The sequence below is a fragment of the Sardina pilchardus genome, chromosome 18 (genome assembly GCF_963854185.1).
Source record: "Sardina pilchardus chromosome 18, fSarPil1.1, whole genome shotgun sequence".
Lineage (NCBI taxonomy): Eukaryota > Metazoa > Chordata > Actinopteri > Clupeiformes > Clupeidae > Sardina > Sardina pilchardus.
The window spans coordinates 17254279-17277547 of NC_085011.1; the positions used below are offsets into that span (position 1 = coordinate 17254279).

Sequence of the window (23269 nt, forward strand, 5' to 3'; positions counted from 1 at the left end):
ACTTTAAGACTCTTGCCGGCGCACTCTGCTGTGCCTATGGCCTTCTATTATAATGCTCAGGAGTGCATTACTCTTTGCGTTTTTCTCTTAAACGTTTCTTATAAAATGGAGATATCAGTTATCAACAATGACAAGCCAGCTGGATCCCTTTTGTGCACGCTCAAACGCGTTCCCAATCAAATGAGTAACATAACGTAAATTAGAGCTATTGCAATGGAGATTATAAAGAGTATAATCTCTATGTAACATGCTGTTTTGACATTGACATTGCAAACGTTCTCTAAGAATAGTGTAAAGCAGTTTGCTGTAACGTTTACCAACGCTGTTGCTGGGAAAAATAGCGAACAGCCAATGATAACCTATCGGGCAAAATCTATGATAAACTAATGCATGCTCGGCGGGCTGCATTAAAGTGCGTGACGGGCCGTAGCACCCCTGCTTTAATCAAGCTTCCACTCGGACAAAGTTTTACCACTAGCGAACTCCCCTTTCGCTTTTGCCTCCGAGCAAATATGTTAATATCTCTGAAAGTTTTATCCTACCTGGACCATCTTTTGTGTCAGTTTGGACTATTTCATCTAGCCACTCATTTTTAAATGTTAGGCAGACCTTTTTCTGGAGCACCTGCTCAGCCTTTCTTTTCGTCATGGTACCCGCCAAGAGCCTTAAGAATACTTTGTTTGTAACGTTGTCTACATCCGACTTGGTTGTCAGACATGTCAGTATTTTAAATGTTTGTTAACTAGGCTACATCGCGTTTCATAGTCACATTTTTAACCCCTGAAAAAAAAAAATAGTTTGTGCGGTCTGAAAAATATGCGCGGTCTGAAAAGTCTGTTGCGCGGCCACTTCGACTGGCCTGCGCATCCGCGCACGCGCGCAGCTTAGAGGGAACAGTGGTCTTACACCTGTGTTGTATTGAATGTTTGTTTCATAACACACAAGAGCCAATTTGTGGACAGGTGTAGCCTACAGATTGTTGTTGAGTAGTGTGATTAAACATGCTTCCACAGGGAAACGGTGGTTAAAAGAAGCAGTGTATAATTTGAGTGTTTTGAACACACTATTACACCCTTGTATTTGTCTGACAGTTGTTTTGACCAAGAATCTGTGTCAGCAGGATTCAGAAAGAAGACACTGTAGTAGCGTACGCCCATTGTAGACCTCATGCGTATAGAAGGGATTTGTTTTAATCTGCAAATGCAAGTTTGTTGGAGTCAGCAAGTGTTTGCCTTTGAAATGCACAGGCTGTTTTCTTAAACTCTCAGGCCTGTTTTTGTCAGTGTTCCTGGAAAAATGCCTCTTGAAATCTGTCTTACGAGAATGAATAGCTTTTATTGTCCTTGTGGTATTTTATCATGTACTGTTATTCGTCTTCTGGCAAATGATGCCAGTTTACAACCCTTTGCTTCTGGGTCTGTTGTGCTGATCTTTCTGTCTTTGTGTGTGTGTGTGTGTGTGTGTGTTTCCGCGCAGCTTTCCCCGGCATGTGAAGAGTACATGGCTGAACCGAAACGCTCCGGCACAGAGCAAAGACTCCCTCATCCCCCCTCTGGAGAATGTGGTGTTTGGTAGCAACTATGTCAAGCAGTTATCCCCTGATGTAAGTCCAGTTCAGCAGCCTGTATTCTGTAGCCAGTCACAGCAACAGGAGCCACTGCGACCAATTATAAATGATTAAGTGACAAACACGAGTAAGTTAGGTCAGAGAAGAGCCCTTTGGCTTTCTTGTGATGGAGCTGTACGCCTCTGCTATTTAAAGGCTCTAGGCAAATGTGTTCAATTCAATATCAGTGAGGTCCAGTTACTGAAAATCTCAATAATTTAGGTTATGGGTCCAGGGTCCAGACCCAGACCACAGTCGGCCTATTAGTGACCTCTGCTCTAGACCATGAACTTGGAATACCCCCCAGTACAGCAGTTAGCATTTAGCTTTGCTGACAATGGAAGTTCCTAATGACCAGGAAGCTTTGGAAGATTCAGCCACTGTGTCAAACAAGAAGCTTGAGCCTAGAAGGCCATCAGGACATTTTGCTTGCTGATATCATTGAGGCAATTTACAGATACCACTGATGAGTGTTAAGCATGTGTTAACTGGGAAACGATTATTTTTGGTAGGGTAGGGTTTTTAGGATCACACAAGGCCTAAAAATAGACATCTCATTAGGGAAAATTTGAATAGATTTTTGTTGTTTTGAACATCAGAAGGTTCTCTCAGAGTGATCCACACACATGAGTATCATCACTGAAGGTCTCAGTTCAATCCATTCACTTGGAATAACCAGCGCAGTGTTATTTTTGAAGTTTTCGTTCGACGGGCTACTCGTCCAAGACCTCGTTTTGGTTGGAACATATGATGTAACATTGCGGCAGCAGCAGCGGCGGCTCTGATGCTGTGGACAGGGTGTACGGGAAGATGCGAGAGCGAGAGCGAGAGCGAGAGAGCAGGAACACGGACAAACCCTCTCCTCTTAGTGACCCAGAATGCTCTCGAGCCGGCCAGAGCAGAGTTTCATAATGGCAGCAGAAACCAAACAAATGAGAGAGAAAAAAAACAAACTCCAGTATATATTCCCTATCCCTTCGCCTCGCCATAGAGCTGGTCTTTAATATTAACCGCGTGCAAACACACACACACACACTCACGCACATACATCAGTGAAGGCTCGCGTTTGCCCTGAGGCCGAAGCCTGTGAGAATCTCACCGCTCCATGCCAGGCCGAGTCTCTGATCGGCACAGCAGCATTATCTAATCCATCGAGCGATTCATGTGGCGGAGGGAGTTGAAGGCTCTGGTGCCGTTGGAATGGAATGAACATTGAACTGATTGAACTTTCTGTAACATTTTGTAGTTTGTCTAAACTTTGGTTTGAGTTGCTTGCTGCCACTTCAGCATTTCAGTTCCCTTTGACTGTAGACATGATGGGGAAACGAAAAGTCAATCTTCTTCTCAGTTCTTTTAAAGATGGGGTTGGCGGTACTAAAGATTGCTCATGTTTGAAGTAAGCAGCCAATCAAATAGACTCCTCCCCACAGAGCTCCATAGGTGACAGAGAGTTGCGCTCTTGGAGCTTCAAAATTCAACTTCAAAAAGTTCCCGAAAGTGGTTGACACTTGACAGTTGATTAGAATTCATTGAAAACTGATAAAATGTTGAGATACAGAGCCATGACTTTGGGTGATTGAAAACAAATAAATGCGTTGATATTCAATATTAATAGCACAATGTAATTTATTGTGTAAACTGTGGTTAACCTACCATTACAACAATATAACTTTAATTACAATTCCAGACCTTATGTCGTAGCCTATTAAATAGCCAGTAAACTGACTATAACTTGATGTTAATTTACTTGCATTGTTGGCAGTCTGTACTGCTGTTAACTTCCGGGAACTATTGGAGGCTTAAAATAGAACATTGGTGTGAATAGAGTCGTTGCCACTCTCTGGGGTGTTAACTGATGACACCTGTTTCCGACTGGCTGCAGCAGTGTTAAAGTCGACTGATACTGTATTTAGCAGGCGTGTTTATCCAAATTGTCATAGACTCTCAGCGGCCCGAAATCAAACCCAGGTTGACCGATAGGCGATAGCCAATCAGTGATGTTACCAGTGCTCCACCAGGGTGGTGTGAATCGTGTGTGTGGAGATATTTGCTGAATGTGTCAAAAGGTGTATTGGCTTACAATTGTGTACCATACCTTTTACAGTGCAGGTTCTGTACCTTTCCTTAAAGCAAGTGGGTTGCACCAGCTAACCTGTAGCTAGCCTGATGCTAAAAGGGAGCTGTAGGTTAACTGGTTTAACTAAACTCCAGTTAATTATGCTAAGCTAGGCTAATGGTGTCAAACAAGGTTATTGCACACTCCGGGAAGAGAAGGGAAGTTTCCTCTTATCTCACTCTGGGGAACAGACGCTGAAGTTCCCCGTAAGTCAGCGTGTTCCTTTAAAGGGACACTTCACCGATTAGCATTAAGCTTTGTATCTTTAGAAAACCAGTCATGTTTTTGAATGGTCGTGCATCATTCCCTCAGTTTGCCTTGAGATTCAAGAAATACGGATTTCAATGTTGGACTTCCTGCTTTCAATGATGTAAATTATAAAAGTCCTAACCAGTAGGCCACGGCTGCCCCCAAAGTTTAAAGCAGTGTCTCCCCTACAATGTATTCAGCAGTGGCGGGTGGATTTTTAGCACCACTGCAACATCTTCACATGATCAGTAATGTCACCACAATTAGGCCTTCTTCCACATTCTAAAAGCACAACAGCCAACGTCATTGTTGAAATTGGGGTGCTTGACGGACCCTAGCACCATTGCTGGAAAACATTCTAGGGGAAACATTGTTAGTGTGTTGTGAAGTTGGCATGTTCCTTTAAAGTGTGTTATGAAGTCGGTATAAGGTGTGTGTGTGTTGTGAAGTCGGTATAAGGTGTGTCTGTGTGTTGTGAAGTCGGTATAAGGTGTGTGTGTGTTGTGAAGTCGGTATAAGGTGTGTGTGTGTGGTGCTCTCGTGCTCCTCCTCCAGGGCAAGACGTTCCTGGTGTCTGACCACTGCCTGCAGCACGCCTTCAACCTGCACCAGAGCCTGTGCGCCAGCCTGCTGCTGGCCTACCAGGGCCTCTTCTCCTACTACTCCACCGTCACCAAGGACCTGCCCTCCTCCCACCGCATGGAGCAAGGTACCCCCACACTCCTCCACCAACACCACCCACCCCCACCCCCCCACCCCCCCGCTCTCGTAGCGCTAGCCGGCTCATGGCCCCCCCCCCCCATTTATGTTCTTCTGTTCCTTCATGCGTGGCACTGTTGCTGATGCTTAGTCCGAATCGGTTTGAAGGTCAATGGATGTGATTGTTGCAGGGAGGGACTTGAGCTGTACTATAGGCTACGTGCAGGAAAGGCTCTCTACGCTCGTGTGTTTCTGATGGAGCCAGGTGTGTTTGAGCCTGCCGCTATTGGTAATGCAATTAGTGTCTACACGGACCCGTTTGGATGCTGCACCTGGGAATCAGCATGTTACGACAAAGAAAGATTTATATGTGTTGAAATTGTTATTATTAGTTGAACAAGATATTCAGTGTCAGAGTGGAAGATTTAACAAGCATAATATAACAGAAGATGCCGTTACAACAGTTTAATTTCCACCGGAAATAAATGAGTGTACAGGAAGAGCCTTTTGTGCACCTAGGCTATTGGCTTTCTGATGCCCACGTTCAGTTAGAACTGTGTGTAAATGAGAATGAGAGTTTTTCTCTTTTTTTTCCACTATAATTGAGTGTGTGTGATCAGTGATGATGTATTGCTTTGTCAGAGTGACCTCCAGTTTCATAGGTGTCACATGTCTTGTCAAGTTTTTAGCTTGTTTGTTTTAATATGTTTGTTTTGAAATGATGCTGTTGTTGTTGTTGTTGTTATTGTTGTTGTATTTTTGTTTTACCATTTGCTTACTAACATTCAAATGAATCCCGCCTCTCACCATCTAACCCCTTAACTGTACATTTCTAAGATTGGTCACCTAGGCAGTAACTAACTGGAACCTGTTCTTCTCAACTACTGGTCCTCAACCTAACCAGAATTACCCATCCAACTATGTGCTTTGTGTGTGTGTGTGTGTGTGTGAGTGTGTGAATCTGTGAGTGTCTGTGTGTGTTGTGCAAATGCCCAATCGTTGCACCTTATGAGCGATGAGCTTTTTTTCTGTTGTTGTGCTTGACCGTGTTCTGTTGACTCCACTAAAGCCCTTCATTTCCAACTGTAGACTAGCTCCCCTCAGCCACTAGTCTCTCCCCTTGTAGCAACGCATCACCCTCAGACACTAACCCCCTCTCCTGCTCCTCCTCCTCCTCCTGCTCCTCCTGCTCCTGCTGCTCCTGCTGCGGCAGGGGCGTTTGTCAGCCCCCGCACCTCTCTCTAACCCCAGCTAACAGTAAATGGCTCTTAGCGAGCATTATAAGCGCCCGCTGCAGGGAGCTGCCGCGTTGAACATGTGCCTATATATGTGCAATCCTCACCACTAGCCAAGCCCAGCATGCAAGTCCTTTATGAAAGAGTTCTCAGAAGACCTTACCCCCGCGGCCAAAGGCACGTCACCATAGGTATGTTACCCCTCCATCCCGTACCACTCCGCCCCTCTCCTCTCCTTCCCCCTCTTCCTTCGCTGACTTGCTCTCCTCCTCCTCCTCCTCCACCTCTCATGGTCCTCCCCTCCCTCCCTCCCTCCATCCTCTCTCTCTCTCTCTCTCTCTCCTCTCCCCCGATGCGTCTCCTCTCCAGGCGTTTCACTTCTCTCTCCGATGAGTAGTCCTCCTTGCTGATAGGGCGCTGGAGATCTGTGCTCGTGTTCTCCTGTTCCTCCTTCTTCCTTATCCAGTGTGTTTCTAGGGTATTGGGCTTTCTCTTCATGTCTGGCAATGCCTCGTCTCTCCTCTCCCTCTCTCTCTCTCTCTCTCTCTCTCTCTCTCTCTCCCTCTCTCTCTCTGCTCTGGACTTTTCCCCAGTTTTCTCTTCTTTCCTCTTCCCTTCTTTAGCTCTTCATCGAGATATATTTTCAACTATCCCTCTCCATCTCTCTTTCTTTCTTTCTTTCTTTCTTTCTTTCTTTCTTTCTTTCTCTCTCTCCCTCTCTCTCTCTCTTTTTCTCTCTCTGGCCCTTTCCGAAACGGATCCCTACTCACTTCGACTCGGTTAGCGAGTGAACTTCCTTTTCAAGTCCACTCGTGGGTGCGGAGAACACTCGCATTGAAGAGTTAGGGGGTTAAAACAGCGCTACATTTCGGATGCGCTTGAAGGGAGAAGGAAATTGACGTCGTATTAGGTTTCATAGAAATTATGAAGGCAATATATATTAAATCGCCAATTAAGATGTTCTGGACACCCCTGTGTATTAGGATATACATCCCTCTTCTCTCCTTTCATTACTATGAGTGAGGAGTTGCATTTTATGCTTTATTTAACATCAAATTATAAAAGTGCTGTAAATGCGATGTGTTTAAATATTACATCCTACTTCTGTACGATCTTGCACATTTTACTGAGTATCGAACTAAATATGAGTTGTTACAATGTAGCTTAAATCACGCTTCTGTCTGTAAATGCTGTCATACGGACCAAAAAACAACTGGCAGGGAGATACACGAGCTGCACGAACACTTGAAAACGGTTGCACCTGCGTTTCAAGACAGCATCCATGCTGACTTGCTCCTGTAGGCGTGGTAGCCCCTCTCCCTAGGCACTTCACTCGACTCAAAATTCGTTTCGGATGATACTCAATGTGGCGGACCCTCGCGTGAACGCGCAAACAAAGTGGAAGTGTGTAGGACTAGGGTTTAGGGGCACGTTTCGGAAAGGGCCTCTCTGTTCTGGTGTCTCTGTAGCCTCCTGGTCTTGCACTGTATTTAATCTAATGGGTTTCCTGCTGATGTTCTGATGTTTCCTTTGCTCCCTCAGCTACAGTTGTAAACCAATCTCACCTCGATACCTCGATATGAATCATGACCTTTGTGTTCTTTGCCCCCCAGAGAAACTCGATGTGGAGGCTCGTCTCACCGAACTCTGTGACCAAGTGAAGGTTTGTGCTCTCACCATTCATAATGATGGAACGTAGACACGTCCAATTTCACATAAATATTCATAACAATGAAATATGCACAATACAAAGTTCTCTTGAGGCATGTTTTTAGTCATAGACAGACATGCAGGTTGCCCTCATATGAATTGTGCTCTGATAATGCCATGTGATTTGATTATCTAACGAGAGAGCATCAGTCTCGGTGTGCCTAGCCAGCGCTGCTATCATTTCTGTTAAAGCAGAGAAGTAATAGATTTCTCCTCTGCTCTCTTTTTATGTCTGTGGGAGTATTTATCAAAAATTGAGAAGCTCTGAAATATTTATCCCAGATTTATTATGCGTGTTGCACCCCCCCCCCCCCCCCCCCCCCCCCCCAACACACACACACACACACACACACACACAGCCTCTTCTCTTCCCGCCTCACTAGGATGTAGAGCAGCCGTCTGTGGCGCAGGTTTGCTGATGCTGCAGCTCGGCTAGCGTTAGCTTCGGAGCACAGCCAACTGTGCTAATGTCTTTAATGTGACACAAGTGCTCGGTGGTGGGCCGTGACACCACAGCTCCTTGGAGCCCAACGGCTGTCTGACTCTGAGCCCAGAAAGAAAGATGTGCAGTTCTCAGCCCAAGGGGGTTATTTTGGGCCACTCACGGGGTCGTTCACACTCTGGCTGTCAGTCAGGATGAAACCGTGTTGGATGTCTCCCAGAAATACAGGTAGCACACACACACTGACTCACGGATTTCGTATTATTTTATTTATTTTTTTATACGTCCCATTCTCGTTCCCTGGAGATCCAGAGAGAGAAAGAGCACAATTTAAATCTGCTCAGAGACTCACTGGCTATCAGCAATGATGCTCATTATCCATGTCTTTAGAGCCAACCTGCTACAATCACATCGGCCTATCTGATATAGGCGGGCCAGAGGCGAGCTAAACAAATGAGGACCGCGCTGCAATGTCGAAGTTTGGAATCTGTCAGTAAATATTGGTCGTAGTGTTATCCAATTGCGTCGAAGTCCGGAATCAGTCAGTAAACATTGGTCATAGTGTTATTGAATTGCGTGCAGTGATATTTTCAAATGCATGCTTGGTGCCGCCCCGAGTTGGGCCATTTTCATTAGTCATAGCTTGACCGTAAACCTTTTGTAGATTTGGGTCTGGATTTCCGGGCTGCCATTCTAGTGCTGTACTCTAGAATGTTTTGTTTACTATTCAGCAAGTCTGTTTGTGGTGGTTGGGGTGGTTTTGAATCGGTATGGTATGCTTTAAAGGTATGCTTTCTGCCTCTGTCATAACACAAGTTGTTGATAAATGAATATTTCAAGAAAGAAAGAAAAACGCATTTCCTCCTTCCGTCCTTCAAACACTTCTCTTATCATCTTGCTCATCTCAGTAGCTCTGCAACACACATACACACACACACTGCCTCTGCTCAAGGTGACTCACTGTGTGGGGATGCCCCCTGGTGGCCGAAAAGAGATCTGCAGTATTTGATTTGGTTGGTTTGTTCTTTCACCAGATCTGTGAATATTTGCTCAATTCTATGCTCTTCTCTCTCTCTCTCTCTCTCTCTCTCTCTCTCTGCGTGCGTATATGTGCTTGTGTGCGTGTGTGTGTGTATACACATGCATGCATGTGTGTGTGCGTGTTCTCCAGAAGAAAGCAGAGAGTCCAGACGAGCTGGCGGAGCTGGTGAACATGAACCTGGCCCAGCTGTGCTCGCTGCTCATGGCGCTGTGGGGGCAGTTCCTGGAGGTGGTGTCCCTGCACGAGAGCATCGCCGCCCTGCTGGCCGTGGACCACCACACACTAAGGGTCAGTTAGAGGCTCCCTCTGACACACACTCAATCGTGCATAGATAGATAGATAGATAGATAGATAGATCAGGGCAAATTTTAGATGTCCAGCAGCATACCGTGTATGTTGTCCATCAACAAGCTCAATGTAATACACTCATAAAAAAAAAACTGCACTCACACAAGTACACACTCGCTCCTTTGTTTGATCTAAAATGTAAATTTATTCTCACCCAAAACTCCTTGATCCTAACTACTGCCTCAAATGAGCAAATTGTCCCAGTTATGTCTAGACTAGTGGAGTGAAGTCTTCTGCGTAAACCTGCATCGTGTCGTGCAAAATTGTGGGAGGTGTGTGAGTTTCGTCAAAGTCAGGATCTTTCCACACCTTGACACTGAGCTTGATCAGGGTGTGAAGCTAATCGCTGACACCTGCAGCTCCTTAGCTACTGTGTGTCAGTTGAGATCATTATGGGATGCCGTGTTTGGGGATGTGTGTGAACAGGTGCCATATGTGGAGGCAACTACTGTGGATGAGGTGGTGGATGTGAATTCATTTGCAATGACTGCAGAACTATTTATGGAGGTGAATCAGCTGGCACCAGCAGAGTAACTCGCCCTTACTCCACAGAAATTCAATAGTCGACTCGCTTCGGAGGCATAGAGATATGTGCAGTGATCAACGGTTCCAAAACGTGTTTACTTTTCATCTCGGCAGGTCCGAAGGTTCGCTGAAGCTTTCTTTTGCCTGGAACACCCGCGCCAAACCGCACTCGCCTACCAGGAGCTGCAGTGAGTTGTCTTTTGAAGATTCTGTCTCCTTTCATCAGCCCAGATAAAGAGTCCTGTCATCCTTCTAGCCGCACTAGTCAGGCTGTCAGTGGTAAAGCGCTGGATGTGCCGGATGATGCTTATGAACTCGCTCAACTCAACTGCCCCCTCCCCCCTCCCCCCTCCCTCCTCCCTCCTCCCTCCTCCCCCTCAGCGCTCACAGCCACCAGCAGATGACTGCCGCCATCAAAAGCTCCTCCTACTTCCTGTCGCTGCCGCCACTGCCTGTCGAGTGTGCCGACCTGGACGGAGACGTCAACTCGCTGCCAATCATCTTTGAGGACCGCTACCTCGACTCGGTCAAGGAGGGTAAGTGGCACCACGTGATCGAAAACACCAACAACAATGGCCGGTCATAGCACCAGTTAAAGTCGTTAAAGCCAGAACTATATCATGCCCTGATGAAGGCCCCAGCCGCTACGCGTGGGCATGTTTAGGTCCTTGTTGGACATGTAGTTTGAGATAAAGACATTTTAAACTTCTGGAGTGCCTTGGTCGTGGAGGATTTTTTTTTATTATTATTTCTCCTTTTTCTTATATCAACTCCTGTTGAGTTCTGAGTTGCCCAGACTCATTGTTATTTGATGAGAGATTCTTTTGTTTGTTTGTTTGTTTGTTTGTTTGTTTTTTTCAGTAGTAGTTAAAGAGGGTCAATCCTATGGATAATGCATATAGTAAGATGAATATTATACAGTGTGTTTAGAACAATCAGGTCAGGTAATTTTTGTGGGCGAAGGGCTAATGAGCAAAACAAACAATAGAAAATGCAATTTTGTATCTTAAAAACAAAGTACACTAGATTAGTTTGTAATGGAACTCTTGTATAGGAGCAATACTACAATCATATTGGTGTTGGTAAATTATATCACTATGGCTATAATCACCTTTGGTCCTCTGCATTCGGCCATGGAGAAGTCCTTTACCAACATCATTTCCACTTGTGCCATATTGCTTAATTATGGCGTGTTATAAAACCCTCTCTAAGCCACCATGACTTGAGGCTAATGTCTGTGTCTGCTGCTGGAGTCGGCTACTCTCTCACCCAGCTCTGCTTCTCCCCCTCAGATCGTGACGGCCCGTGGCTCGGGATGCCCAACGCCCGCAGAGGATCCGTGTCGGGCCGCTTGGACCGCTCCAGCTCGCGGGACATGGGCGCCGCCAGCGGCACGGGTCTCCTGAGCCCGACCCCCGAGCCGCGGCACGGCGCCCTGGCCACCACCTGGCCCGAGCCCACGGCCGAGCAGCCACCGCTCAAGTCCAAGGCCAAGTCCATCAAGCTGAAGAAGAACACCAAGACGGAGAACTCCAAGAAGCTGGTGCGCCAGAGCTCCAAGGACTCGGTCATCCTCACCGGCTACAAGCACCTGAAGCTGCCGCCCTCGCACGCATCCGCCTCCGCCGCCGAGCCCCTGGCCAAGCCCCCGCGGGAGGGGGGGGCAGCGGCGATGGCGACGACCGCCGCCGAGGGTGGAGGTGCTGGACGAGGTGCGGACGAGAGGGAGGGTCACCAGCCCCACCCCCTCCCCAACCACCCCCACCACCACCACCACCTCCTCCCCGGGGACGGCAGGAACAGTTCCCGGATCAGCGCCAAGCACGCTCCCACGCTGCCCGACCCGACGGGCGAGGCCGAGTGCCAAACGGACGCCGGCTGCCAGAGGGACGACTTCACCAACCTGCTGCGGCCGGGGGCGGGCGCCCACGGCAGGCCCCAGGCAGGTCCTGGAGCCGCGCCCGCGCCAACCCCAGCGGCGGGCGCGGAGGGCAGAGCGCCCGTGCCCCGTGGTGATGCGCCGCTGCCCGCCCCAGCGGGGGGCCTCCGGCACATTGATGTGAGGCCCAGCGACAAGGACCCCTACCAGGGCGAGAAGGTCACCGTGCTCTCGCCGGGCCGGTTGGCGGCGGGGCTGCCAGAGATCACACAGTCCGTCTGCAGCCCTGAGGTCCAGCCCTCTCCGGCCGGTGCGGTGGAGGGGGTGGAGGGGGCAGTGGCGTCGTCGTCGTCAGCAGCAGCAGCAGTAGGTGAGGGTGGCGGTCCAGCACTGGGCACTAAGAGCGACTGCATCCAGCTGCCCGGCGAGCCTTCGTCACGCCTCTCGGACTCGGGCATCGAGAGCGAGCCCAGCTCGGCCACTCAGCTGGCCCCGGGGCCGACGCCGCAGCCGAGGGCCGACGCCACAGAGCCCGTCTGGCTCCCACAGCAGCAGCAGCCGCCGCCGGCGGAGAAGCCGCCCAGACCTGTGTCCACCGTCAGGCCACTGCAGGCACTCACAGCGGCGGCCAAGGGCCCCGACGGAGGAGGAGGAGGAGGAGGAGGAGGTGGCGGCCTCTGCCCGGAGACGACGAGCGGCGTGAGCGGCGTCCAGTCCTCGCTGACGTCCATCACCTCGCTGCCGTCCGACGAGGAGCCCGAGAGCGAGCGCGAGCCCGCGGGCAGGAAGTCCAGCGTGCTGGTGCAGGAGCAGAGCCTGGTGTTCTCGGCCGACCCTGACCCCTGGGAGCCGGTCAGCGGCACCACCAACCCCGCCGCCGCCCCCACCACCACCACCACCCAGCGTCCCGCTCCGGCCAGCCTGGGGGACGAGTCCGTGTTCCTGGACTCGCCTTCGAGCGGCGCCCCCTGTGGGGCGGCTGCTGCAGCAGCAGCAGCGGCGGCCGAACCGTCTGCGTCAGCGTCGGCGTCAGCGTCCACTGCGGTGGGTGGAGCCCAGTCCAGCGCCTCGGGCACCAGCAGCACGGACATGGTGAAGCGCGGCCTCGTGGAGAACCACTTTGGCTCGCGCTCCAGCACCGACGTGTCCGAGATCAGCCCCGTCGAGTCGGCCGCCGTCACTCTGGGTGTCCGGCCCTCGGCCGGCCCAGAGTCCGCCGCCTCCGCCACCGACTCCACCCTCGTCGTCGTCGCGCCAACCAACGAGCAGGACGAGGGGGGAGACGACGACGACGACGAAGAGCCGGAGCACGAGATGATCGAGAACGGCTACTACGAGGAGACGGACGGCCCCACGGCCTACGTCAACGGGCTGGAGGGGGCGGGGGAGAGCGGCGGTGAGGAGGGGAGGAGCCTGCTCTACGACCAGATGGGATTGGAGAACCTGCCGGAGACGGGCGCCTCTGTGCTCCAACCAGCCGTGTGCTTTCGGCCGGTCGTCTCGCCCCTCACCACCACCACCACCAGCATGCGCTGGTATGAGAACGTCCCTGAAGCTCACATGAATGCGTAAGTTCTCTCTCTCTCTCTCTCCCTCCCTCCCTCCCTCTCTCTCTCTCTCTCTGTTTCTTTCTCTCTCTCTCTCTCTCTCTCTCTCTCTTTCTTTCTCTCTCTCTCTCTCTTTCTTTCTCACCCACTCATCATTTACTCATAGTCTATCATTAGTTAAGACCTATTTTAGGTGAAGGCCCACACTAACTCTTAAGAGACTGGATCTAATAGCCCCGGTGGACGATGGCAGTTTTACTGGGGATTTGGATTAAGTGTTTGTTGGAGCGGTTGTAGGGTTAGTCAGTTTGTTTTAATGTTATTCCTGTTAAGTTGTAAGTGGGTTTGTAAAAGGAAACCTAGCTTAATTGCCTGCTTTGATTACAAATGATTGTGTGTGTGTGTGTGTGTGTGTGTGTGTGTGTGTGTGTGTGTGTGTGTGTGTGTGTGTGTGTGTGTGTGTGTGTGTGTGTGTGTGTGTGTGTGTGTGTGTGTGTGTGTGTGTGTGTGTGTGTGTGTGTGTGTGTGTGTGTGTGTGTATGTGTATGTGTGCACCCTTGTGTGTGCCCCTGCATGTGTGTGTGTGTGTGCGCGCCCTTGTGTGTGCCCTTGTGTGTGCGTGTGCGTGTGTGTGCACCCTTGTGTGTGCCCCTGCATGTGTGTGTGTGTGTGTGTGCGCGCCCTTGTGTGTGCCCTTGTGTGTGCGTGTGCGTGCGTGTGTGTGTGTGCTCCCAGGTTTGTGGCGGCTAAAGAAGAGCTGAAGCTGCTGAAGCTGCCGGGCTTCCTGTACAGTGAGGTGGCGGAGCTGGCCTCCACCATGCCCTACTTCAGCCTGGAGGAGGACGACAGCACCGACGAGGGCGTCCACCTGGTGGTCTGCGTCCACGGCCTGGACGGTGAGCACTGAGGAGACCACACACACACACACACACACACACACACACATGCACACAGTTGCACACTCCAAGAGACATAGAGAGATGTTGAAAGGGGATGTTGAGAAAATGTTTGTGCTCATGGGCTTGAGGCGAGCATAATGCATCAAGCCAGGCAGATCAAGCCATGGCAAGACGCAAAGCAAGTTTATTAATATTGCACATTTCATTCATACACAGGGGTAATTCAGTGTGCTTTACATAAACAACAGCAAAGAGTACATAAAGGCATAAAGGACAGTACAAATATGGGGAAAAAAGGAGAATTTAGAAATATGTATACAATAGAATAGTTAAAAGATATAAAAGATGACCTAGAATAATTAAAAGACAAAATGCAAAACAACAAATTACTGGAACACAGCCAGCCCAGCAGCTTAACCTTATGATCTGTCATACCAGTTAGGCTGATGCATTAAATGTAGCTATAGACCAGCTAGCCCAAACAAAGCCTGAAAATCCTTTGCCATCAGACAGTCTCTCAGCAGGTTGCTATTACTGTGACAAAACCTCTGTCCGTCTGTGGCCACTCAACAAGCATGTCCTTAATGGCGTTCCCACAGAGTCTCATGTTCTGGCATGCACGGTGAACGGCATTATGAGGTACCTCTGTTGAACAGCACAGAAGCATGAGAGGCCAGTAGTTTACAAGGGGTTGGGGCTGTACATGAAATAGAATCGTTTCATAGAAGAGACACAGAGTTGAGGAACTCAGAGAGCATAACAACTTCCAATTTCTGGAACACAGGGGATATTGCAAAACCCACTCAAAAGTTGGCTGTGGTTTTCTATCAGCAAGGATACCATGTCCAGGGGAAATTCCACCCTTTCTGTTTAGACATTAATCATTTAAGTTGTTCATTTTTCTTATATAATGCAATACATAGCAATCTTCTGACTGATGTAGTCTGCAAAGTGAATGTATAACTAACCACGCTGTGCATTTCTCTGTTCAATATATTGTTGGAAGAATAGTATGTGTGGGTTTCAGTACGACCCTTTGCAGTCCAAGTGCTGTAACTCAAATGAAAAGCACACATGGTTCTTCAGCAACAGAATGGAGAAGACTCCAGTCATCCGGTGTTGAGCTCATTTGCAGGGCGTGTGTGTAAAGAATGGAGAAGAGTTCAGTCACCGGGTGTTGAGCTCATTGGCAGGGCGTGTGTGTACTCATCTGTTCTCTGCTCCTCCGTTCCAACAGGAAACAGTGCGGACCTGCGCCTGGTGAAGACCTACCTGGAGCTGGGATTACCTGGCTCTCACATAGAGTTCCTCATGTCCGAGCGCAATCAGGTAAACGGCAACACAAGCACAGGGAGGTAGTTGCACGCACCTGAGATGAAAAGGGTGGGACGCCTCACGGTAACTTAATGCAGTAATTAATCGTTGAATTTATTTTTTACATTTCTGTCTTCTACAGAATGACACCTTTGCTGATTTTGAATCAATGACTGACCGGCTGTTGGATGAAATTGTGCAGTATATTCAGATCTACAATCTAGCTGTCTCAAAAATCAGGTAGGTTTTTTTTTTAAATATATATATATATATAATTTCCAAATCCAATAGTCTAATTTCATTTCATTTTGTAACTCTCTTTCTCTCTCTCTCTCTCTCTCACACTCACTCACTCTCTCTCTCTCTCTTTTCTCTCGTCTCTCTCTTCTCTCTGTTTGATTGTATTTCGTTCCTTGTGTTGTCCTCAGCTTTGTGGGTCACTCCCTGGGGAACCTGATCGTGCGCTCGGTGCTGACAAGGCCCAGGTTTAAGTGTTACCTGAGCCGGCTGCACACCTTCCTGTCTCTGTCGGGCCCTCACCTGGGCACGCTGTACAACAGCTCTGCCCTGGTCAACACAGGTGAGTCAGGTCGCACGGCAGCGTGCTGTTTGAACAAGGCCAGGAAAGAAGGGCTCATGGCTCACTCGAAAAAACTTGTCTGTCTTGTTGCATATTTTGCTGTCTTGTCCTTATTGTTTTATGTATTGTGGTGTGGTTATGTTTAAGAATGTATGTGATGTGTGATAAACTGCGAATAAAAAACAATTAAAAAAAACCCAATAAACAGAGGAATGTAGTGGGAAAAGTGTGCTTTACCTGTGCCTTAGTAGTGATAACATCAGTTAATCAGTTGCTTTTTTTTTATTATTTAGTTAGTTGTTCGGTTCTGACCTTTTGATTGTGTAGCACTTTGGTGAGCTGTTGCTGTTTTTTAGTATGTTTTTTGGGGGGGCGCTTTTTTGCCTTTATTCATAGGACAGTGAAGAGTGAGACAGGAAACAAGTGGGAGAGAGAGATGGGGTAGGATCGGGAAATGACCGCAGGTCGGACTCGAACCTGGGTCCTCGTGGGCACTCAGACCCGTTCATGGCATGAGCGCTGTAGCCTGTTGCGCCACAGCGCCCCCTAGCTGTTGCTGTTTTAAAGTGCTTTATAAATAACCAAACTTGACTTGACTTCGCTCGCTGCAGTGTTAATTTTCTGTCCCTAGTCCATGCTTGTCCACGCTGTTCCTGCTCCTGCTCTTGCTAAAGAGTGCTCTCTCAGTACAGTGCTCAGTACATTCATGCACATCTTATCTATAGTATTTTACTGCTCCTTTAGTCATGTTGATTTGTTGATTTGCTTTGTATTTTCCTGTTTACATTGTATTGTATGTTGTGTGTGGTGTCTTAAGCTGTTGGGACCTTGAATTTCCCCTTGTGGATCAATAAAGTATCCATCTATCTATCTCTCTGTCTCAGGCCTGTGGTTCATGCAGAAGTGGAAGAAGTCGGGTTCTCTTCTCCAGCTAACGTGCCGTGATCACTCGGACCCACGCCAGACCTTCCTGTACAAGCTCAGCAAGAAAGCAGGTGAGCTGCGGAGTCCGCCACCCTCTATGTAGTCATGGGCTTCATCAGGTACCTTTCCACAGGTGTATTAATCAAACACCATGCCGTCTGGAGCCTGAGGAAGCGCATGGCGAAACGCGTTGCTCAGTAATAAAATCTTAAAAGTGTAGTCCTATGGAATGCGGTGATCCTTTTTTCTTTTTTACCATGCCGTCTGGATTCATAATCTACTAGGTGCTTGATTGTATGCACCTGTGGAAATGTGATTTAAGCCATGAATTGAGGATGTTAATTCAAGTGCAGTCACACTTCATCTGTGCAGTAATAATACAGTTTGGCTTGGAGAACTGCACCATTTGCAATAGCCTGTATAGCAATCCCCTCTTGGTAGTGCATGTAGTAGACTGAAGTATCCCTTGGGGCTGACTGGTTGATCTGTGACTGATGAAGCGGAGGTGACGGTTCCTCTCTTGTCAGGGCTCCAGTTCTTCAGGAACGTGGTGCTGGTGGGCTCTCTGCAGGACCGCTACGTCCCGTATCACTCAGCTCGCATCGAGATGTGCAAAACCGCCTTAAAGGACAAGCAGACAGGTGAGGTTTCTGTGCACACACACACACACACACACACACACACACACACACAGGACACTGCTGGAGCTCACACTCCACTAACTATGCTCTACACACTTCTCCAGGTATGTGACAGCACAGCGGTAACTGGAGCATAAGTTACAGTAGACTGGTATTTAGACACACTACAACAGGCTGGGTACAGGAATTAAACCCTGGCCAACCAATTGTAAGGCAGTGAGCCTCCTTATCTGTCGTGAATGGATCTTTTCTATGCATTTATCAGAGGATTTCATGTTGATAAGGTGTCTGTTGTGACAAACTTGATTGCTCTCGTTGCTCCCTTTAGGTCCGGTTTATGCCGAGATGATTGAAAACCTGTTGCTGCCCGTGCTTCAGAACAAGGAGTGCAACCTAGTGCGCTACGATGTCATCCACGCACTGCCCAACACCGCCAATTCACTGATTGGCCGAGCAGCGCACATTGCCGTGCTGGACTCCGAGATCTTTTTGGAAAAGTTCTTCCTGGTCGCCGGCCTCAAGTTCTTTCAGTAGAGAATGTTTGGAGGTGGGAAGGAGGCAGGACTTTGAGTTGTTACCTCACAGCACCCTAAACAAAAAGACATTCAGCGCAAGTCACATCATTTTTAAAAATGAATTCCTTTTTTTTTCCAAGTATGGTATTTTTCTTTTTTGTTTCCTTGTAGGAGGCAAAAAGAAAAAAAAATGACAGTATATCAGTGTTTTTGTTTCTTAAACTGTTTTGTTGTTTTATCTTGCAATAGGTGGTGCGTTGTGAATGTGGAATTTTCATTTTTATTTTTCTACAGCCATTTTCTTTTTTTTTTTTAATTGATGATTTTAATAATTTTTAAAGTACTGTCAAGGTAATGCTATTGTCTCTTCATTTTATTGTGGTATTTTCAGTGTTATTTATGTATAATTATATTTTGCCAGTTTTATTCCACATTGTTTTATTCAATTACACAAGGTTATTGCTGAACTGGAAATGTAGCTGCTAAACACATAAAATATTTATTTTGCGGGAGGTGAACCAAGTCTGCTCTCTACATCTCAGAGAGGACGACCCATTTCACTCAAAACAAAATATTTCACTTTCTTTTTTTTATTATTATTTTTCATCAGACTGCAGACACAGAGAGAGAGAGAGAGTGTGAGAGTAGAAAAAAAAAAGATTTTTTATGACACTCGTCATTTTTACTACTCACGTTTTTTACGATCCATTTTTTACATCACAAAAGACATGCATCCAGATGAATTCAGATGATTATTGATTATTGATTGTAGCTTCGAAGCAGCTGTCTGGAGCTGAGCTACGGCGTTTTTCAACGACACCGTTGCTCCGAGCGGTCGCTGCTTCATGCACAACACTAACCCAGCCTGGAGTTGGGGAAGAGAACCCTTGAATTTGGAGCATGGTAACCTTTTTCACTACAGGGATCATCGGGTAACAATAGGCCAAGTGTCAGACCTTTCATACAGCACAAAGTGATCAAACAAAATGGTTGATGGAAAGTATTTATGTTTGGTATCTGGGGTGAAAATTTATTTATGCTTGTAAACGAGAAAATGGTATTTTCAATAAAAGAAATAAATTTCTCATTTGTCACAATGGTTTTTGTATCATTGACTGCAATCTTATCCATTAAATGTACTGAAAGCAAAAGACCGTTTGTTCACTCGTTTCTTCCTCTTTGTTAATAAGCTTATCAATCCCATAGATATATATATATTGTCAATATATCTATGATCAATCCATCATTAGTAGTAGCAGCATGTCAGAATTATTCTCAATCATTCTAGAAAGTTGTTCTGGGGCAGCCGGGGCCTACTGGTTAGGGCTTCGGGCTTGGAACCGGAGGGTTGCCGGTTCGATCCCCGACCAGTCCACGGCTGAAGTGCTCTTGAGCAAGGCACCTAACTCCTCACTGCTCCCTGAGCGCCGCTGGTTGGGCAGGCAGCTCACTGCTCCGGATTAATGTGTGATTCACCTCACTGTGTGTTCACTGTGTGCTGTGTGTGTTCACTAATTTGGTTAAATTGGGTTAAATGCAGAGAAATGAATTTCCCTCACGGGATCAAAAAAGTATATATTCTATTCTTTCTAAGCTCCACATTTGGAATTGTAATGTTACACTGTATCATTTCATTAAAACATCTGTTATGGTCCAAACATTGGACCATTATATGTCCATTTTTCTCAAGAGACCTATGACCAAATATCTCCTGTAGATGATCTATAGTCGTTTGTCTCACCATTAAAAGCCAGTGAGAGAAGATTCCTATTAACTCCACTGGGTGGCAGTGTGTACTTGTACCACTGGTACACTTGAAAGAGTGAAATGTTAAATATTTTTTTAAAAGTCAGGCAAAAGTATCCTATTTTCAACGCTAAACATAGTATGGATTGTTTGTGAGTAACATTCATGGGTGGCAAGCATTCTAAATGCATCAGGTGTAAAAACTGTCGTTGCATTAGATATTTCCACAAGCACTGAAGCAGCTTTTTCACAAAACCAAGCTCTCAAGCTATATTTCGATTGAGTGTGCTTGTGTCTGCAGTGCCTTTTGGGCCATTACAGACAGACACACGGAGGTTCCCGGGCTTTTCACTCTCCCTCAGTCTGATAGTGTGGCTCCTTGCACCAGCTGATCTTTGGAATGTTGCCTCTCCATGGAAACCTGGAGTTCCAAATGAAAGCAGTCCCACAACTGCCCCCCCCCCCCCCCACACACCCCCATCCCCCGGCCTCGCCACTCGTCCCCTTTCAGCGCTTAATGGCATTGTGGGATGACGTAATGTGTACCCCCATGCGGAGAAAAGAGGGGGGGACGGGGAGCTAGATTGTGTGAGCTGACTCTGCAAGAAAGAGCTGTAGTGGGGGTTGGGGTCAGGGGTCAACTTGTCGTGGGGTTTGGTCCAACAGAGCCTCTGTCTCCTTTCAAGCAGCAGCCAAAGACCGGCCTCCAAGAGCAGGCCACCAGGTGTGAGCACGACCCAGGAGCTGAAGGGCCGGAGGGAGGGAGGGAGGGAGGGAGGGAGGTGTTTGTCCAGCGCAGCGCACCGCATCCTGCTCCACTGCCCTCCTGCCTCCTCCCGCCAGGACATCCTCGCTAATGGAACACCAGCAGAGCAGAGCTGCTGCTAGCGTCGCTCAAGAGGGTTTCACCGTCTCGTTTGGTGTTTGTTAGCAGTGCCCGGCACATCTGGGCAGCACCAGGTTGCTGCATTTTAATGATGAACTGTTAGCTTGAAATGGTGAGAACAGATTTATGAAGTCCTACAAATGTGAAGAGGGAGGGATAGATGTGTTTTCTTGCCATTTTCAATCTTTTAATAATATTTATAGTTTACTTGAAGTAGGCCTATAGTTCAGAGTATGAGGTTCTTTCAGATTAATTTCTAATGTTTTTTTTTTTTTTCAACTAGGATTACTCTTTCTGTGGTACAATACCAAAAGCCTGTTCATTTCTAAACAGCATACAGTATATTTTGCCTAACACAGCCTGATGTCAAAGAGTATGACTTATTATAGTTACAGTACATTTACATTATAGTGATATAGGCTATAGGCTACTTTCAAGTCTAAATGGTTATTATAGAGATGAATAGATTGAGCAGGTCATTAAGAGAGAGATGGTCCCACTAGGAGTCTAATTATCAGTAATCTCAGACAAGCTAATGCTAATCTCGGTCAGTAATCTGCTTCCCATGGATTACATTTGGCCAAGGCAGGCTCAGAGATTCCTGACTGTTTTCATGCTTCTGCATATTTCCCCCCTCAAAAACAGGAGAGTAACTCACGCCTGACTCATCGCCTGACTCCTCTGATATCTGAGGCTATAGGCTGTAGCAGTAGGCCTATATGACCAATGGCCAACTGGATGACATTTGTATGTGACATTGCCTTGACATAGAGCAACTCTCGATCCCATCCCAAGGATGTTCATTTGGTTTCATCAATAAATAAACACATATTGGCTTTACAGATGCACTGTGTTATGTGTTTTCGTTATTGCCAAGGCAGACAACTGTGGACTTCCCAAAGTCTGCTGAAATCTTTCCTTGTTGCATAGCCTACTCCATGGAAAACAAATAACCTGATGCTGAGGAGGAGATGGCCTTTGGCATCAACACCATTCCATGGTTGCAAAGTTCTTCTTGTTAACAAGTAAATTATACACTCACTCCAAAGGAATGTGCTACGCCTCGCCAATTCCTTACATTGCTTAGAAAGAGGCATATAGGCAACAACAGCCCAAGTGGCAATGACCCCTCTTCAACTGCCCTAGCCTGCATGTTGAATCACTTTGTGATCTCACGCAGAATGAGTTGGATTGTCACATAGTTGGTTTGGTGTTACTTAGACCATTCAACATGTCCAATTAAGTCCTGAATGCATTTAGTCTCAATGCAACCATGCATCCACAGACAGGAATGACCATACATGACTAAGACCACAACTATTGGATAAATCAAAATGAGAGATAATATGTACCTATGTAAATTTCAACCATTCACAATGTGCTCAACAGACAATTAACTTGGCAACAGTTCTGAGACAATCAGATTAATCTATCTGTCTGTCTAGTCTGTTGTTTACACATTCGAAAAAGGGGGGGCATTAATGGAGCGAATATCATGATTGCTTGTTTGAATTAAACTAATTGTTTGTCGATATATTTGATAAATCTAAGAATCTTATTCAACTCATAATCAAAATATTTGACAATTTAATGTAGCCTAACCCCCGCGTGTGTAACGCATATTATCAATATCTTCTATGTTCAAAGAAATGCGCCACCCCTACGTCTGACACTTGGTATAGTCCACCAGCGTTCTGATGCAGAGGGATGAAGTTTTTTTCAAGTGTTGCACTTGATCCGGAGTAGTTGCTGCGAGCGCGCCGTAATTTTACAATTGTGTGTGGTTTTTGTTCTGGCCATTTGGATTGTATATTTTTTCGCGTTTTATTTAGATTTCCACCGCTGAAGATGTGCCTGATATCTGCTCACGGGTGAGTCAATGGTTCGCAATATAATCGGGTGTTGCCACACTGTAGTCATCGATTCTACAACCAACCATTCCGCTCCGTTTGATTGTCGATTGATGTATCATTTATATGTCGATTACAATCAGTATCCTAGATGTTCCATACCTTTGTTTTTTCAGTGGAAAAAAGATAACTTTATCCTCGTTAATGAAGAAGTCGGTTTAGTGTTCGTGGCTTTGGAATTAATGTGCCGATGATGGATAAATGTTGCGCACAATCTGGAATTAAGTTGTTTTTTGTAGTCCAGGCTACTCCTGATTGGGAGAGGTTCATACTGTTAAGTGATGAGACCAATTAAAATATCCAAGTATGCTAACATACACATCATGATGCACTGAAGAAAGATTTTTCAATAGCGGTCCAGCATGTGGTGTGAGATGTCAAATCAGATTCCTGGATGATGAAGTAGTCTGGTCTAACAACTTCTCTGAGACGCTCAAGTCTGTGTTTTCCAAATCG

The 23269-nt window shown here is 47.1% G+C and overlaps 2 protein-coding genes across 3 annotated transcripts in view; both read left to right on the top strand.

Moving 5' to 3' along the window:
• Positions 1-19356, top strand: part of fam135a (family with sequence similarity 135 member A) — a 36785-nt gene extending 17429 nt beyond the window's left edge. The window contains exons 8-22 of one of the 2 annotated variants that reach the window (XM_062519095.1): positions 1477-1603; positions 4527-4680; positions 6019-6096; positions 7519-7568; positions 9229-9387; positions 10087-10160; positions 10354-10508; positions 11265-13419; positions 14134-14294; positions 15535-15626; positions 15754-15851; positions 16040-16191; positions 17076-17186; positions 17643-17756; positions 18085-19356. In XM_062519095.1, the coding sequence (XP_062375079.1) occupies positions 1477-1603; positions 4527-4680; positions 6019-6096; positions 7519-7568; positions 9229-9387; positions 10087-10160; positions 10354-10508; positions 11265-13419; positions 14134-14294; positions 15535-15626; positions 15754-15851; positions 16040-16191; positions 17076-17186; positions 17643-17756; positions 18085-18290 (3886 nt within the window). In that variant the 3' untranslated portion in view covers positions 18291-19356. The remainder of the gene's footprint in view (positions 1-1476; positions 1604-4526; positions 4681-6018; positions 6097-7518; positions 7569-9228; positions 9388-10086; positions 10161-10353; positions 10509-11264; positions 13420-14133; positions 14295-15534; positions 15627-15753; positions 15852-16039; positions 16192-17075; positions 17187-17642; positions 17757-18084) is intronic. The other variant, XM_062519096.1, reaches the window with a different exon arrangement.
• A 3329-nt stretch (positions 19357-22685) lies between these two features.
• The window catches only part of zgc:172136 (uncharacterized protein LOC566376 homolog), a 20818-nt gene continuing 20234 nt past the window's right edge, over positions 22686-23269 (top strand). The window contains exon 1 of the mRNA XM_062519527.1: positions 22686-22774. The gene's annotated coding sequence lies outside the window, so the exon portion shown is untranslated. The remainder of the gene's footprint in view (positions 22775-23269) is intronic.